This window comes from Myodes glareolus, chromosome 8 (assembly GCF_982192425.1).
Source record: "Myodes glareolus chromosome 8, mMyoGla1.1, whole genome shotgun sequence".
Taxonomy (NCBI): Eukaryota; Metazoa; Chordata; class Mammalia; order Rodentia; family Cricetidae; genus Myodes; species Myodes glareolus.
Genome location: NC_142033.1, coordinates 33,005,079 through 33,018,684, shown reverse-complemented (window position 1 = coordinate 33,018,684; position 13,606 = coordinate 33,005,079). Strand labels below are relative to the sequence as shown.

Below are 13,606 nucleotides of genomic sequence, written 5' to 3'. Positions count from 1 at the left end.
AGCATTAAGGACAGAAAAGACCAATGGAAAACTGAGGATTGGAAGGGGGTGGGGTGGGATGGTGGGAAGGGAACTTCAAAGAACACCAGAAGCCAGAGCAAAGGCCACTCAGAAAAGCAAAGCCGGAATACTATGGATGGGGGGCGGGGAGGAGCCAATAGCTCTGCGCACGCGCAATGAGGCCCAGGTGTCGGCCGCCGCGGAAGAGAAGCCACCTAGAGACGCCGCGCGGCTTGGGTCCTGCTGCGCGTGCGCGGGCGGCCCTGCGCCTGGCACTTCATGGTGGCTGCCTCTGCCGCGGCCGGCCTTGGATTTGGTGCTCGCGCTCTCTTCGTTCTCTTGCCGGCGGCTTCGCTCCCCTTCTCGCGCCCCGGGACGGCGAGGCTGGGGAAGGGGTTGAAAGGGGCTGTTGATCGCCTCCTTTAACTTGTGCGTGGGGCGGCCATGTCGGCCGGTGAGGTGGAGCGCCTGGTGGAGCTGAGCAGCGGGACCGGAGGGGATGAGGAGGAAGAGTGGCTGTATGGCGGTACGGAACTTCCTGTCTGTCTCCCGGGTTCTCTCTGGCCTTCCTCTTGGTGTCGCAGGTCCGGGCGTCCGGGGCCTCTCGTCCTAGCCCTGGCCGGCCTGAGTTAGGCCGAGCGCGGCCTGCTCCTCCCGGCCCTCGCCCGGACCCGCAGCCGCTCACCTCGCGGTGGACGCGGGCCAAGGAGGCCGGGCAGCCCCGCTTCGCCCTCCTCCCCACCGTCCCGGCCTCCTCGCTTCTGCGCTCTCTATTCATGCCCTTTCTGTCGATCCTGAGCTGCTTCGTGGTGTCTCTTGCTCGGTAGTTGTTGGGTGCCCTTTCTCGTCCCTTTCTTTCAGAAACAGTCATTCTGTAATTACAGCTAAATAAAGTTAATGCTATAAAACTAACGTCTTGTTTCTTGATGGTCAGTTTGTATGGAATGCACCTGCAAGGGTACCTCCTTGTTTGAAAGTCGTGCTTTAAAAATATTAATTAAGAGAGGCAGATGGAATACACTATGGTCCATAAAGAGAACCCTGAATTGTCTCCTGTAGTAAGGTGAAGTTTTTCATATATATTTTTTAAAAGAGATTGTTCTATAGTCCACGTCATAGTTGTACCCCGTGATTCTTCCCGTAGGCTTGTTTTCAGTCATGTATTTCTGTTTGCCTAAATTTAATGCATCATGTACTTTGTTTTTGTAGGGGACGTGTTCTCTATCTGGCTTTAAGTCGTAATCCCCCTCGTTTGTTAGACCAGATTTGAAAGTATTTGGTTCTTGCCTAGAACACAAGTTCTTGACTGTTTTAGAATATTGTATAAAGGTGCACGTTAGAATCTAGGCAACCTTTTAGTGATGTACTTTGATAAACTTGTGAAATTGACTATTTCTTTAATGCAAAGAGTCAGCATCGGCACTACCCTTGACATGTGAAATGTATGGGGTTTCTCCTGCCAAATGTGTAAATCCTCATTACCTCTCTAATTAAGCTTATATGGCAGTGAAGTCTTGATCTTTCTGTTTTCCGTAACGGGTGTATCTTGTCTATGAAGTGACCTAACTTTGGCTATGCTTGTAGGCCCCTGGGACGTGCATGCACACAGTGACTTGACGAAGGATCTAGGTCAGTGCTTGTTCCCTTCAGATTCTTATAATACTTGTTGCTTTTAGCCTGATTTCTTCATTTACTTTATTTTATTGTTTTATTTGGTAGATGAAAATGAAGTTGAAAGGCCAGAAGAAGAAAATGCAAGGTTGGTGAACTTTCCTGTTGATGTTTTATGCAGACTGTGATTCTAGCAAGTTGTCAACTGTTTCATTATAGTTTTTGGCTTAATTACATTTTGACCAAAGTTTGGAGGACTCTTTCTACTTCAGGACCAACTAATTCTGTGTTGGTGTCTAGTAGCTTATAAGACAGTTTTTGGAGTTAGGCGCCTGTCACCTTTGCACCATTGAGTAACTTTTTACTCTTAACTGAGCTTAGTAGTGGAGTATATAATATAGTTGGTCTTTGGGTATTTGATTGTTTTGGTTTTTTTTTTCCCCTCCAGACAAGGTTTATCTGTGTAGTCTGTGTAGCCCTGACTTTGGAACTCAATTTGTAGACCAGTCTGGCCTTGAACTCAAGAGATCTGTTTGCCTCTGCCTCTTGAGTGCTGGTATTCAAAGCGTGCACCACCACACCTGACTGAATGCTGCTGAATTACTGAGAAAAAAATAGTAACTGAAAATTACTGCTTTGATAATTTATTACTTGTTTTATCTTTTGCTTTTGGTGTAATTTCCTTTTTATGAGATGGCCCTTACTGTGTGGCCCAGAAATCCCTTTGTAGACAAAGCTGTTTGCAGACAAGGCTGGCCTTGAACCCACAGACATAGCACGCCTGATTGTCTCCTGAGTGTTAGGATTAAAGTCACTATGCCTGGCTTGGCTGTAATTTTAGTTTTTATTTTTTAAATTCATAATGAAACTAATTTTGGAAGGGAATCATGCTTGCTCCTATACCATGGACACAATAGATGATTTTTTTAAATATAAGTTGATTTCTTTTGTTATATAAAACTTCGTATTTTATGGAGTGTGTCTAGGGAATCAAACATTCACACAAAAATTCAGTACAACTTGTGCATATAAGTACATGTCTAAATTGGCTTTACTTTTCGATCAGATGACTGTTTGGAATAATGAGGGAAGGATTTTTTTTGTTTGTTTTTAATTTATGTGCATTGGTGTTTTGCCTGTGTGAGTGTGTTAGGTACCATGGAACTGGAGTTAGAGACAGTTACAAGCCATGCGTGGGTGCTGGGAATTGAACCTGGGTCCTCTGGGAAGAACAGCCAGTTCTCTTAAGGTCTGAGCCATCTCTCCAGGCTGGGGGGGGAGTGTTTTAAACAGGGCAATCAAGGGCTGGAGAAGTGTCTCAGTTGGTGAAATGCATGCGTCGTAAGCTTGTGAACACAAATGAGTCTGTCCTAGGAGAGATTTAGATAGCAGAATCTCCTGTACTCACTGTCCATCCTCTCTATACTGCTGAGCACCAGGTTCAATGAGAGACTCTCAAAAAAGAAGAGAAACAGATTGATGTTTGGCCCGCCACATGACATGCACAGGTGCATGCACAAACTCATACATACATGGGTCACACACACAAAGAATATTTTTATTTTTGAAGTGGAGGGAATAATACTTCCTACCTAGCAGGATAATCCAAAAGGTAGAACAGGGACAGTAAGGGTGAGGAGAAACCGGACCGTTTACATATTGCTGATGCTACTGTGCAGTGGTGTCCCCTCTAGCCTCCACATGGCTAGACAGTTATCACTAGTTCAGCAGTTCTGCTCACTTTAACTTAGAGAAGTGAAAACATACATACGTGAACGTGAGAACTTGAACATCAGTGTTCTTAGCATTAATCATAGCTAGTCAGGAAAATTGAAGTAACACACCTATCCACCAACATACAAGTTAGAGATTCTGTGCAATGTACTCTTCTGAGGATATTTCATGGTGGAAGGAAATAAAGAGCTGCTACAACATGGGTGAACACATTAAGAATGTTTTATAGGAAAGAAGCAGCTTCAGAGGACATGCATGATTCAGTATATAAAGTATCCAGAACAAGCATATCCATAGAGACAGAACGATCGGTGTTGTGGGATAGGAGAAAATGGGGTGACTGGTAACACAGATTTCTTTTTGGAGTCTGTGTAACACATTCTAGGATTTGATAACGTAAAGGTTACACTGTGAACAAAATACACCCCTGCAAGTGTAGTCTTTAAATGAGTGGATGTGAGTTATGTCTTAACGAAGTCTCCAAAATGAACATTGTCAGAAATCCGTTCTTTGCATCCAAAAAACTAAAAAGAGCTAAAGCCCACAAAGGCGGCTGCATGGAAATGAGGAGCGAAAGTAGGAATGGCGCCGTAGCAGTGTTCTTCCAGATACGCCCTTTTCCTCCACGTTTTGCTGTATTATCTGAAACTGAATCATATATGTTTGGAGTTTTGTATTAAATTTAGTTTTTTAAAACGTTGGTAGGGATGTATACTTTTTAAAAATGATTAAAAGGCCGGGGGATAGTGGCTTAGACCTTTTAATCCCAGCACTCGGGTGGCAGTGACAGGTGGATATCTGTGAGCTAGAGGCCAATCTGTACAGAATGAGTTCCAGGACAGCCAGAGCTGCACAGCAAATCCCTGTCTGGAACCCCCCTCCAAAAAAATTTTTTTTGCGTATTCATTTCATTAAGTGTCAAGAAGTTGATTACAGGGTAGAATTATAATCAAATACACATTTTTATGTGCTAATCTTTTTATCAGAGTTTTATTATTTAACTACAATTCTAAGTTCACTTTGATAGGTGTTTGTTTTTTAATTTTATGTGTATTAGTGTTTTTCGTGCATGTATGTCCATGTTTATGTCTGGTGGAAGATAAAAGACATTGGTTCCCCTGGGGCTGCCAGTCAGATAGTTGTGAGCTGCCATGTGGGTGTTGGGATTCAAACCTAGGCCCTGGGAGGGCAATACATCTCTGAACCACTGAGCCATCTTTTCTTCCTCGAAGTTCACTTTCTCGTTGAACTTTCTTGAATTCTCTGGGACACAGCGTGAAAGTTCATTGGAGTTAATCCAGTTCTGCCTTCTTCGAGTACTGTTGCCTATATGTGTTGTTAATTTCATTTGAAGAGCTTTGTGCGTCTCATCCCATGAAAGGGCATTTGTCTTTAAATTTTGACTTTTTCAGAAAAATAATAATTTTAGCATTATTTAGAATTATGTTTTAATTGTGATAAGGAGTTGAAAGTTCTAAAGCATTATGTCTAACGGAGAAAGGGGTTCAGGCAGAGCTAGGATGCAGCTCAGTACATCCTTGCACTAACCTGCCTAGGTCCCTGCTGTTGAATTTGCCCATTGTCCTTGTGCCTGGTTCATTGCTGTGGCCCCTGTCCTTAAGCATTGCATTACACTGATTCCAGTGCTGACGTGCATGTGTCCAGGTCTTAGCTGACTACAGTGTACCTGAGAAATGGAAAGCATGCCGAGGGTTCGTCTCCACTCACATGCAGATGCATGCAAACAAGTGAACAAAACTGGTTTCTGGCTCTCTAGAAGTTTATTTATGCAAATCATTAGATTAAGAATTATAGTAGAATATTTATCTTGAGTCATGTGTTAGGACAGGAAGCACTCACGTTTTCTGTTTCCTTCCTAATTTGCTTAATTTAGATATGTTGTCTTAGGAGTTTTATAGGAGAGCAGCTTAGGGGAGACGAGCATGACAATGAAAACAGCATTGAATTTGTCAGAATCTAAGCATTTTACTTTGAAATGATAATAAAATTTTCAAAGACGGGCCAAAGACACCTTTGATAAGGTGTGGGGCAGCAAAGCAGGCCGAAGCATGTGTGCTGACTGAGCACTGAAAGAGTTATGAGCCTATCATACAGGATTTCATGGGCACCAGGGAGAAGTGAAACTTTGTTGTGTAGCCTTTGACTATGTTATAGTCCTTGCACACAGCAGATTGTTAGTAAAGATCCACAAGGTAAAAGTGATAAATGCACAGTGTTAACTTAAACTGTGTCCAGCCATCAGATTGTATGTCATTAAGAAATTGTTGGGCAGAGAGTAATGGTGGGGACCTTTAATCCCAGCATTTAGGAGGCAGAGGTAAGCGAATCTCTTGAGTTTGAGGCCAGCTTGGTAGTCTACATGGTGAGTTCTAGGAGTCTCTCCAAAAATCAAGAAAGCCCCACTCTTGCTTCCATCTGAATACTTGTTCTGTGCACACTAACAGGAAAACAAGACAGATTTACAGGTCTTGTGCTCATCGTCCAGTTGGAGATAATAGCTTTAGCAAATCTTCTCAGAGAGACCTTGACACTGCAGCATCCAACCTGTCTGCTCCTTTCTTTTGTTGCAGTGCTAATCCTCCAGCTGGGATTGAAGAGGAAGCTGCTGAAAATGGCGTGTCAAAACCGGTAACATACATATCAGGCTTTGAAATCCAAGTTACTTTGATGTTTAAAATCTTTGATAAGAACTATAAAACCAACATTTAGCATAACCTTCAGCATCCTGGTTGACTTGACCCCATCTTCTGTCAACTACTCCATCTGATCTCAAAAGAATATGTAGAGTTAGTGAGGAGAAAGAAATGCAGGGAGGACACTTCAGGGGACACAGCAGGTGGAAAGGCTTGCTGTCCATTGTTTTCAAATCACTAAAGAGTGTAGATCAGGTAAGCCTGACTTGCAAAGCAAATGATGAGTCCGCAATCTGAACTGTCTCTTACAGTTTCTTAGGCTACACTCCTGACTCCGTGGCTATTGAAATGGTACTTGCTGCCCTCTGAGGGTTGTACATTTTAATTCTGAATACAGAAGGAAACTTGTTTGGTTTTTTTTTTCAAACTTAAACTTATAACCAAGAAAGCATTTGCCTAGATGATATGATTATCTACTACTTTGTAACTAAAATATAACAACGTTTTAGATCCACACTAACACCATGGTAAGCAGATCCATTTTATTTGAAAAGATACATAATGCTGCTACAATCATTTGCATATAGTCTCTTCCTGTTGTCGTTGATGACTTTACAAAATGAATCTTAGGAAATGTAGTTTTTATAAGATAGAATTATTTAAAAATAAGTGCTTGAGAAATTCTTATGAGTAAAACATTTATTAGATTCAATGTCAGTGTTAAAAATTACCAAATAGTTAACAGCTTTGAAAATATGAAGCTTGTATTCTCTGAAAGAGGGCAATAAAAGTTCTATTAATCTTTCTTTTTGAGGGTGGAGTGGGGGGAGTTTTGAGACAGGGTTTCTCTGTAGCTTTGAAGCCTGTCCTGGAAACTTGCTCTGTAGACCAGGCTGGCCTCGAACTTACAGAGATCCGCCTACCTCTGCCTCCCAAGTGCTGGAGTTAAAGGCGTGTGCCACCACCGCCTGGCCTATTTATCTTTCATAAGGTCAATTATTGTAGACCATCAGAGTTGGGATAACAATTTTATAAGCTTGTAATTTTTACTCAAAAATAATTTCAAAAAATACAGAATAATAATTTTTTATTTGTTAATATTAAATGCTGAGTTGGATTATTGAATGCGTTTGTAATTTTTTTTTTTTTGGTATAGAAAGTGACTGAGACAGAAGATGATAGTGACAGTGACAGCGATGATGATGAGGATGATGTTCATGTCACTATAGGAGACATTAAAACTGGAGCACCACAGTATGGGTAAGTTATTTTTACCTTATTTGGCAGGGGGTCATTTGTGCCAGGGTTTGCATGTGTAGGGCAGAGGTGTGTTTCCACTCAGGTGGTACAAGTCCTTTACTCTGTGAGCCACCTTGGCAGCCCTAAGCTATACTTGAGTGAATGCTGCCTTGTGAAGATATCATGCTTACATCCTCAGTGGTTGATTCTATTGGTACTGTGTCTTCCATCTTACCCTGATACGAAAGGACTTGTTACAGTTTATAGGTGGTTAATTATTTTCTGCCTACTGTTAAGTCTGTCCGTGGAAACAGCCATATCTGGTTGCTGCTTTTAAAACATTTTTGCTAGAGAATTGGCTAGAATTAGTTCTTTGTTAAATGGAACACCTAAATTGTCATTTGCATTTTTGTCATTCTTTCATTTTATTATACCAAACCTTAGTTTAGGTCTTTAATTTTTATATCTAATACAAACTAAAGTATTTTTCTTGGTCTTTTAGACCAGTGTGTTGGTAGCAAGATTTATGTTCCATGAGCTGCAACAGGTTAATGGATTGTTGCCAACTCAGTGAACATGTAGTGATCTTAAGGGATTGGAAGAAAACACATTAAAATGGATTGTGGTTTTGTTATCATGGTAGAATTAAGTGTTTTTTTTTTAATTAGCTGTATGGCTACTAAAACTTACTTTTTCCTTATCTTTGGTGGGAGTTTGTTTTTTTTGTTTTGTTTTGTTTTGTTTTGTTTTGTTTTTGTTTTTTGAGACAGGGTTTCTCTGTAGATTTGGAGCCTGTCCTGGAACTGGCTCTTGTAGACCAGGCTGGCCTCGAACTCACAAAGATCCACCTGCCTCTGCCTCCTGAGTGCTGGGATTAGAGGCGTGTGCCACCACAGCCCGGCTGAGTTTGTTTGTTTTTAAGGTGATCATTCATCATTTTGAATGGGATGAAGTGGAATCTCAGTGCTGTCCCTTATGGCAAGATGCTTATTGGCTATAAGGGCTGTTGATTGTTCACTGTTTCATTGTTCCGTGTATGGGTTAGGTTGTATGGGTTTTTGGTATTTGCTTGCTTTGAGTTCTTTATATATTCTGTACACTAATTCTCTGCCAGATGTGTTGTAAACTGTCTCCACTGAGCTGTATTTGAAAGAGTTTGAATTTCATGTAATTTCAATTGAGAACTTGGTAGTGCCTTTTAGTGCTTCTTGTTTTCCATAGCATAGCTGTTTGAAAATTTTAAGTTTTATAGTAAGGTCTTTGACCAGACCTTTATTCAGGGTGAGGTATAAAGATTTAGTTTACTCTTCTATAGGTGTGTAGCATGATGGCCGGCTTGTTGGGGTTTCTGTCCCTCCCAATACCCCACAGCCGGCAAGCCCCAAAGAAAATCACACACAGGACTCCATAAGATTATAAACTGATTGGCCCATTAGCTCAGGCTTCTTGTTAACGCTTATAGCTTATATTAACCCATTATTCTCATCTATGTTAGCCATATGACTCAGTACCTTTTCCAGCGGGGCAGGTTACATCTTGCTTCTCTGTGGTCTGGGCAGGAATGGTGGAGGGAGCTTCCTGCTTCCCAGGATTCTCCTGTTCTCATTGCATCACCTCTACTTCTTGTCTGGTTTTCCCGCCTATACTTCCTGCCTGGCCAATCAGCATTTATTTATAATATGATTGACAGATTTCAGACAGTTCTCCTGCACCATAGGTGCACATTCAGTTTCTCTAACATCATTTGTTGTAGTGTTGACATCTTTGTTGAAGCTCAGGTGACTATAGTTGTGTGAGTTATTCTTGAATCCTCTGTTCCATTGATTTAATGCCTGTTTTTGTTATGATTCTCTAGTATTGCTATCGGGTATGGTGATATTCCTGGCTGTGTAGTATTGCCATTGGGTATGGTGATGCTCCTGGCTGGTAGTATTGTCATTGGTATGGTGGTGTTCCTGGCTCTGTAATATTACCATCAGTTGTGGTGATGTTCTTGACACTATAGTATTACCGTCAGGTATGGTGGTGTCTTTGGCATGGTTCTTGTTTGGGATTGCAGTGAGATCCTTCGTGCTTCCCTATGAATTTTAGAGTTTTTCTTCTTTTGTGAAGAATGTCATTTATTTTGAAGGGATTGTATTAAATCAAATCTATAAATTGTTGTTGGAAATATTGCCATTTCAAGATGAAATTTTTATTGAAAAGGTCTTTCACGTCTTAGTTTTTCTTTTTCCTTTATTTGCTATTTGATTTGGATTAATTTCCTGATTTCTTTAGGAGTTATACTTATTTTTAAAAAATTAATATTCATTTTGTTCCTTGACATCTTTACATATATGTAGTATTTTCTGGCTACTGAATTTTCTGGTAGATCATGGAAGGTTGGCCACAAGTATAATCATATTATTTGTTAATGGAGATAATTTGGCTTCCTCTTTCCACTTTCTATGCCTTTTCTGAAGCAAAACTTTAAGCCCTATAATGCATAAGCACAAGTACATTTGATTCCTGACTTTAATGGAATAATCCCATACGATGTCGGCTGTGTTTTTTATGTCATGCTGCTTTGTTGTGTTAAGATACTTTCTTCATATTTCTAATTTCTTAAATATTTTTATTGAAGGGATATTGGACTTTATCAAAGATAAAACATAAATAATACCTATTTAATTTGGCTGTGGTAGATCTTGAACTCAGAACCTTCCTTGTGCATACTAGGCAAGTACTTCACCACAGCCAACAAAGTTATTGGGCAGAATAAAAATAGGACTCATCATAGGTCTGGTTAGCTGAAATTCTAAGGAAAATGAGCCAAATTAAGTAGCATGAATATGATATGAAACAAATCTTTGGAAGTCTTGAGTATGATCTGAAAGCTTACTAATGTCTTTCTGTTCAATACAAACCATTCTTCCCTGGTCCCCTGAATCCCTTTTTCTCTGGCCCCCAACAGTGTTGAAAACCATTTCAGTTAGCACTAATTCTTGATTTTTATTTTTCTACTCATTAAAAAATGGTATTCTTTTGTTGTTGTTTTTGGTTTCTGTTTTTGTTTTGTTTTGTTTTTTGTTTTTTTCGAGACAAGGGATTCTCTGTAGTTCTGGCTGTCCTAGAACTTTTTTTGTAGATCAGGCTCAAACTCACAGAGATCCACCTATCTTTACCTCCTAAGTGCTGGTATTAAAGGTGTGCACCACTGTGCCCAGCGGTAAACTCATTTTCAAAGAAAATTATATAAAGTTCATAGCAGCTAAGGTGACTTGTCCAAATTTGCACAGCTAGTTGTGTGTGACCTAGTTTGTTTTAACCAGTTATTTGCCACATAAATTATATGTATTCCTGTAGTCACAGCCCAGACAAAGATGTGGAATACTACAGGTGTCCTGGAAGTTGTCCCTCTTCCTCTTTAATTACTAACCTCCTGTTAACACTGTTCACCCCTCTCTCCTTATAGTCACGTTTCATGAAATACTCCGTGTGTATTGTAAGGAGGTTTGATTGGTGATATAAAATTCGAGAAAGCTTAAAGTGGGGCCGTGAGATTTGGCAGTGTGTCAAGGAAGGAGCTTTCAGGGCTGCAGGATTTCGAGATGTTGAGGAACTGGGAGATAACAACAAAGGGGTTTCTTCGGATTTTTGCTACAGTGGCATATTGAGAGTAGCTGGGAGACTTTAGGGATGGAAAGATGACATTTAAAAATATATTTGAAATAGTAAAAATGGCAGGCCTTATTTAAAAAACTAGTTCTTGAGACTGGAGAGATGGCTTAGCACTTGTTGCAGAGGATGTGGGTTCAGTTCCCAGCACTGAGAACAATCTGTATCTCCAGTTCAGGGGATCCAGTGCTCTCTTCTGACTTCTTTGGGCACCAAGCACTCTTGTGATGTACATACATATAGGCAAAATAGTCATATACATAAAATAATCTAAAAAAAAATTCCTTATCCTGTAGTAACTAAATAAACTTTGTCAGTGCCAATTCATTCACTCACTATGTGGGTTTATAACACATTGATATCTTCCTATTTTGTTATTGTATGTATTTTGAGGGTTTTTTTTATTCTATTTTTAGGAGTTATGGAACAGCGCCAGTAAATCTTAATATCAAGGCAGGGGGAAGAGTGTATGGAAATACAGGTAAAATTTGTCTTTGCAGCTGCATCAGTGTGAAGATACAACATACTATCTCAAATAGATCCTGAATAGAATGTCTCAGTTCTTTTCATGAGTAGTGTTTGACCGCCATCTGACACACATAAGCAGACTCTTTCTGTGAAAGACAACCCAGACAGCAGGCATTTGGCCTGTTGTGGCTGTGCTACTTTGCTTGTTTTAGAACCCTTTAAGAGAAACTTTTCTTTGCTCATAAATTATATAAACAACATTTTAATACATGGGCCTTAGCAGCTCCATTGATGTAGTAGTCTTTTGTTTTTGTTTCCTGAGACAGAATCTCATGTAGCCCAGGCTATTCTTAACCTATCTTTTGCCTTGAATTCCTAGTCCTCCTGTCTCATTTCCCAAGTGCAGAGATGTTCGGCATGTGCTGCCGTGCTAGGCCGTAATGTCTCAGTCCCTAACCTTGCCATCTTGTTCATCGTAAGTTTCATCACAAAGTTTGACTTTATGCAGTTTTATCAGTGGTCAGGACGGATGGTAAAGGACGACGTTTTTGTTTCTTTGTTTTCTAGCTTCTTGATAATGTAGCTTTGCCATTTTTCATTTCTGTAAACTAGGAACCAAAGTCAAAGGGGTAGACCTTGATGCACCTGGCAGCATTAATGGAGTGCCACTCTTGGAAGTAGATTTGGATTCTTTTGAAGATAAACCATGGCGGAAACCTGGTAAGATTATTTGGGATTACATTAATTAATTAATTTTTAGTGTAAAGTGATCAAAAAAGTATTTTTGAACAGTAATAGAAAATACTGCCTTTTATAGTGTCTTTTTATTGTCCTAAGCAAATAATGAATACTAAATATTTGAATTATTAAATCTCATTAGTCACTGGAATTAACATAAATGTGGACTCATACATTATTATGCCATTTCTAAAGGAAATCGTTTTGATCAAAATGTTTTTCAGTCTTTGCTTCATTGTGGTAATTTTGAGAGCTAGTAAAAGTTAAGGGATGTTAAGACTAGTGTCATAAAATATGCATATGTTATATGAATCATTCTCTTAGCATATATTTTTAATAATGATGGATTTCATTGTGACATTTTCACGTATGTATGTAGTCTTTCAAGCATATCTACTACTTCATCCTCTTTGACTCCCTCCAGTTCCCACTAATACCCTTCCTCTTCAAAGTTTGTTCCCCTTCTAATTTTCATATCTTTAAATTTACATTTTTGCGCCACACTGTAGTTTTTATGCTGCCATAGTTTTAAATTTATAATTTTGTACCACACTGTAGTTTTGTACCCTAAAAGTATATTTTCTCTTTAGGTGCTGATCTTTCTGATTATTTTAATTACGGCTTTAATGAAGATACTTGGAAAGCGTACTGTGAAAAACAAAAGAGGATCCGAATGGGACTTGAAGTTATACCAGTTACTTCAACAACAAATAAGATTACGGTAATAGTAAATCTTCCAGAGTCACCCTGCCTCTTTTACTGTCCCAATATGACTCCCCAAATATTTGAGTCACTTTCCCCCTAAAAAGTCAATTAAATGCTGTGTGACAGTTTAATTTTTTTTGTTGTCTTGACCATGTTTGTTTATTTCCCTTGCTTCCCTTTCAGTTCCATGTTAATGATTATTGTGTGTCCTTAGTTCAGATCGCAGACTAGCCACTGCTAGTTTGTCTTTATGTGGCCTATCAATTAAAGATTGTGTGGTATCTTAATGGGGAATATGTTATTTAACTTAGGCCGAAGACTGTACTATGGAAGTTACACCAGGTGCAGAGATCCAAGATGACAGATTCAATCTTTTTAAGGTGAATTTTAGTAAATTATCCTTGGTTGCTCTCATTTTTGTTCTCCAGTCTGCTCCATACCACTGTTCAAGGGAGAAAATTAAAGTGAAAATGGCTACCTTTTTTCCAAACCTTCAGCTTCCTGGTGACTTAACACATGTGTTGATTGTTGTTTACTCTACTTTTGCAAGCATGTGAATTTATGGCCTTTTATACTAACAACGCCAAGCAAAACTTCTCTACTGTATGTTGTGACCTAAGGATAGTACATATTTGTAGAATATGAAGGTCATGGCCGCAGGTTCAGCGCTTATTGTGCATCTTACTCTTATCCTTAGCAAAATTGGAAATTTTCGTTTTCCCAGTTCTTAAAGAAGAAGGGCTGCTGTTTACTCTCAGACACTGAAGTCACTGATGACTAATAGCTCATAGTTAAGTTGT

General features: G+C 39.7%; 1 protein-coding gene across 13 annotated transcripts in view; it reads left to right on the top strand.

The window, feature by feature from the left end:
- Positions 1-226: 226 nt before the first annotated feature.
- Positions 227-13,606, top strand: part of Fip1l1 (factor interacting with PAPOLA and CPSF1) — a 62,673-nt gene continuing 49,293 nt past the window's right edge. For 3 of the 13 annotated variants that reach the window (XM_048415152.3, XM_048415146.3, XM_048415144.3), the window contains exons 1-8: positions 230-526; positions 1,585-1,629; positions 1,720-1,759; positions 5,937-5,994; positions 7,156-7,259; positions 11,312-11,376; positions 11,976-12,083; positions 12,692-12,822. In XM_048415152.3, the coding sequence (XP_048271109.3) occupies positions 445-526; positions 1,585-1,629; positions 1,720-1,759; positions 5,937-5,994; positions 7,156-7,259; positions 11,312-11,376; positions 11,976-12,083; positions 12,692-12,822 (633 nt within the window). In that variant the 5' untranslated portion in view covers positions 230-444. Of the gene's footprint in view, positions 527-1,584; positions 1,630-1,719; positions 1,760-5,936; positions 5,995-7,155; positions 7,260-11,311; positions 11,377-11,975; positions 12,084-12,691; positions 12,823-13,117; positions 13,187-13,606 lie in introns of all 13 variants that reach the window. The other 10 variants (XM_048415143.3, XM_048415141.3, XM_048415148.3 and 7 more) reach the window with 6 other exon arrangements.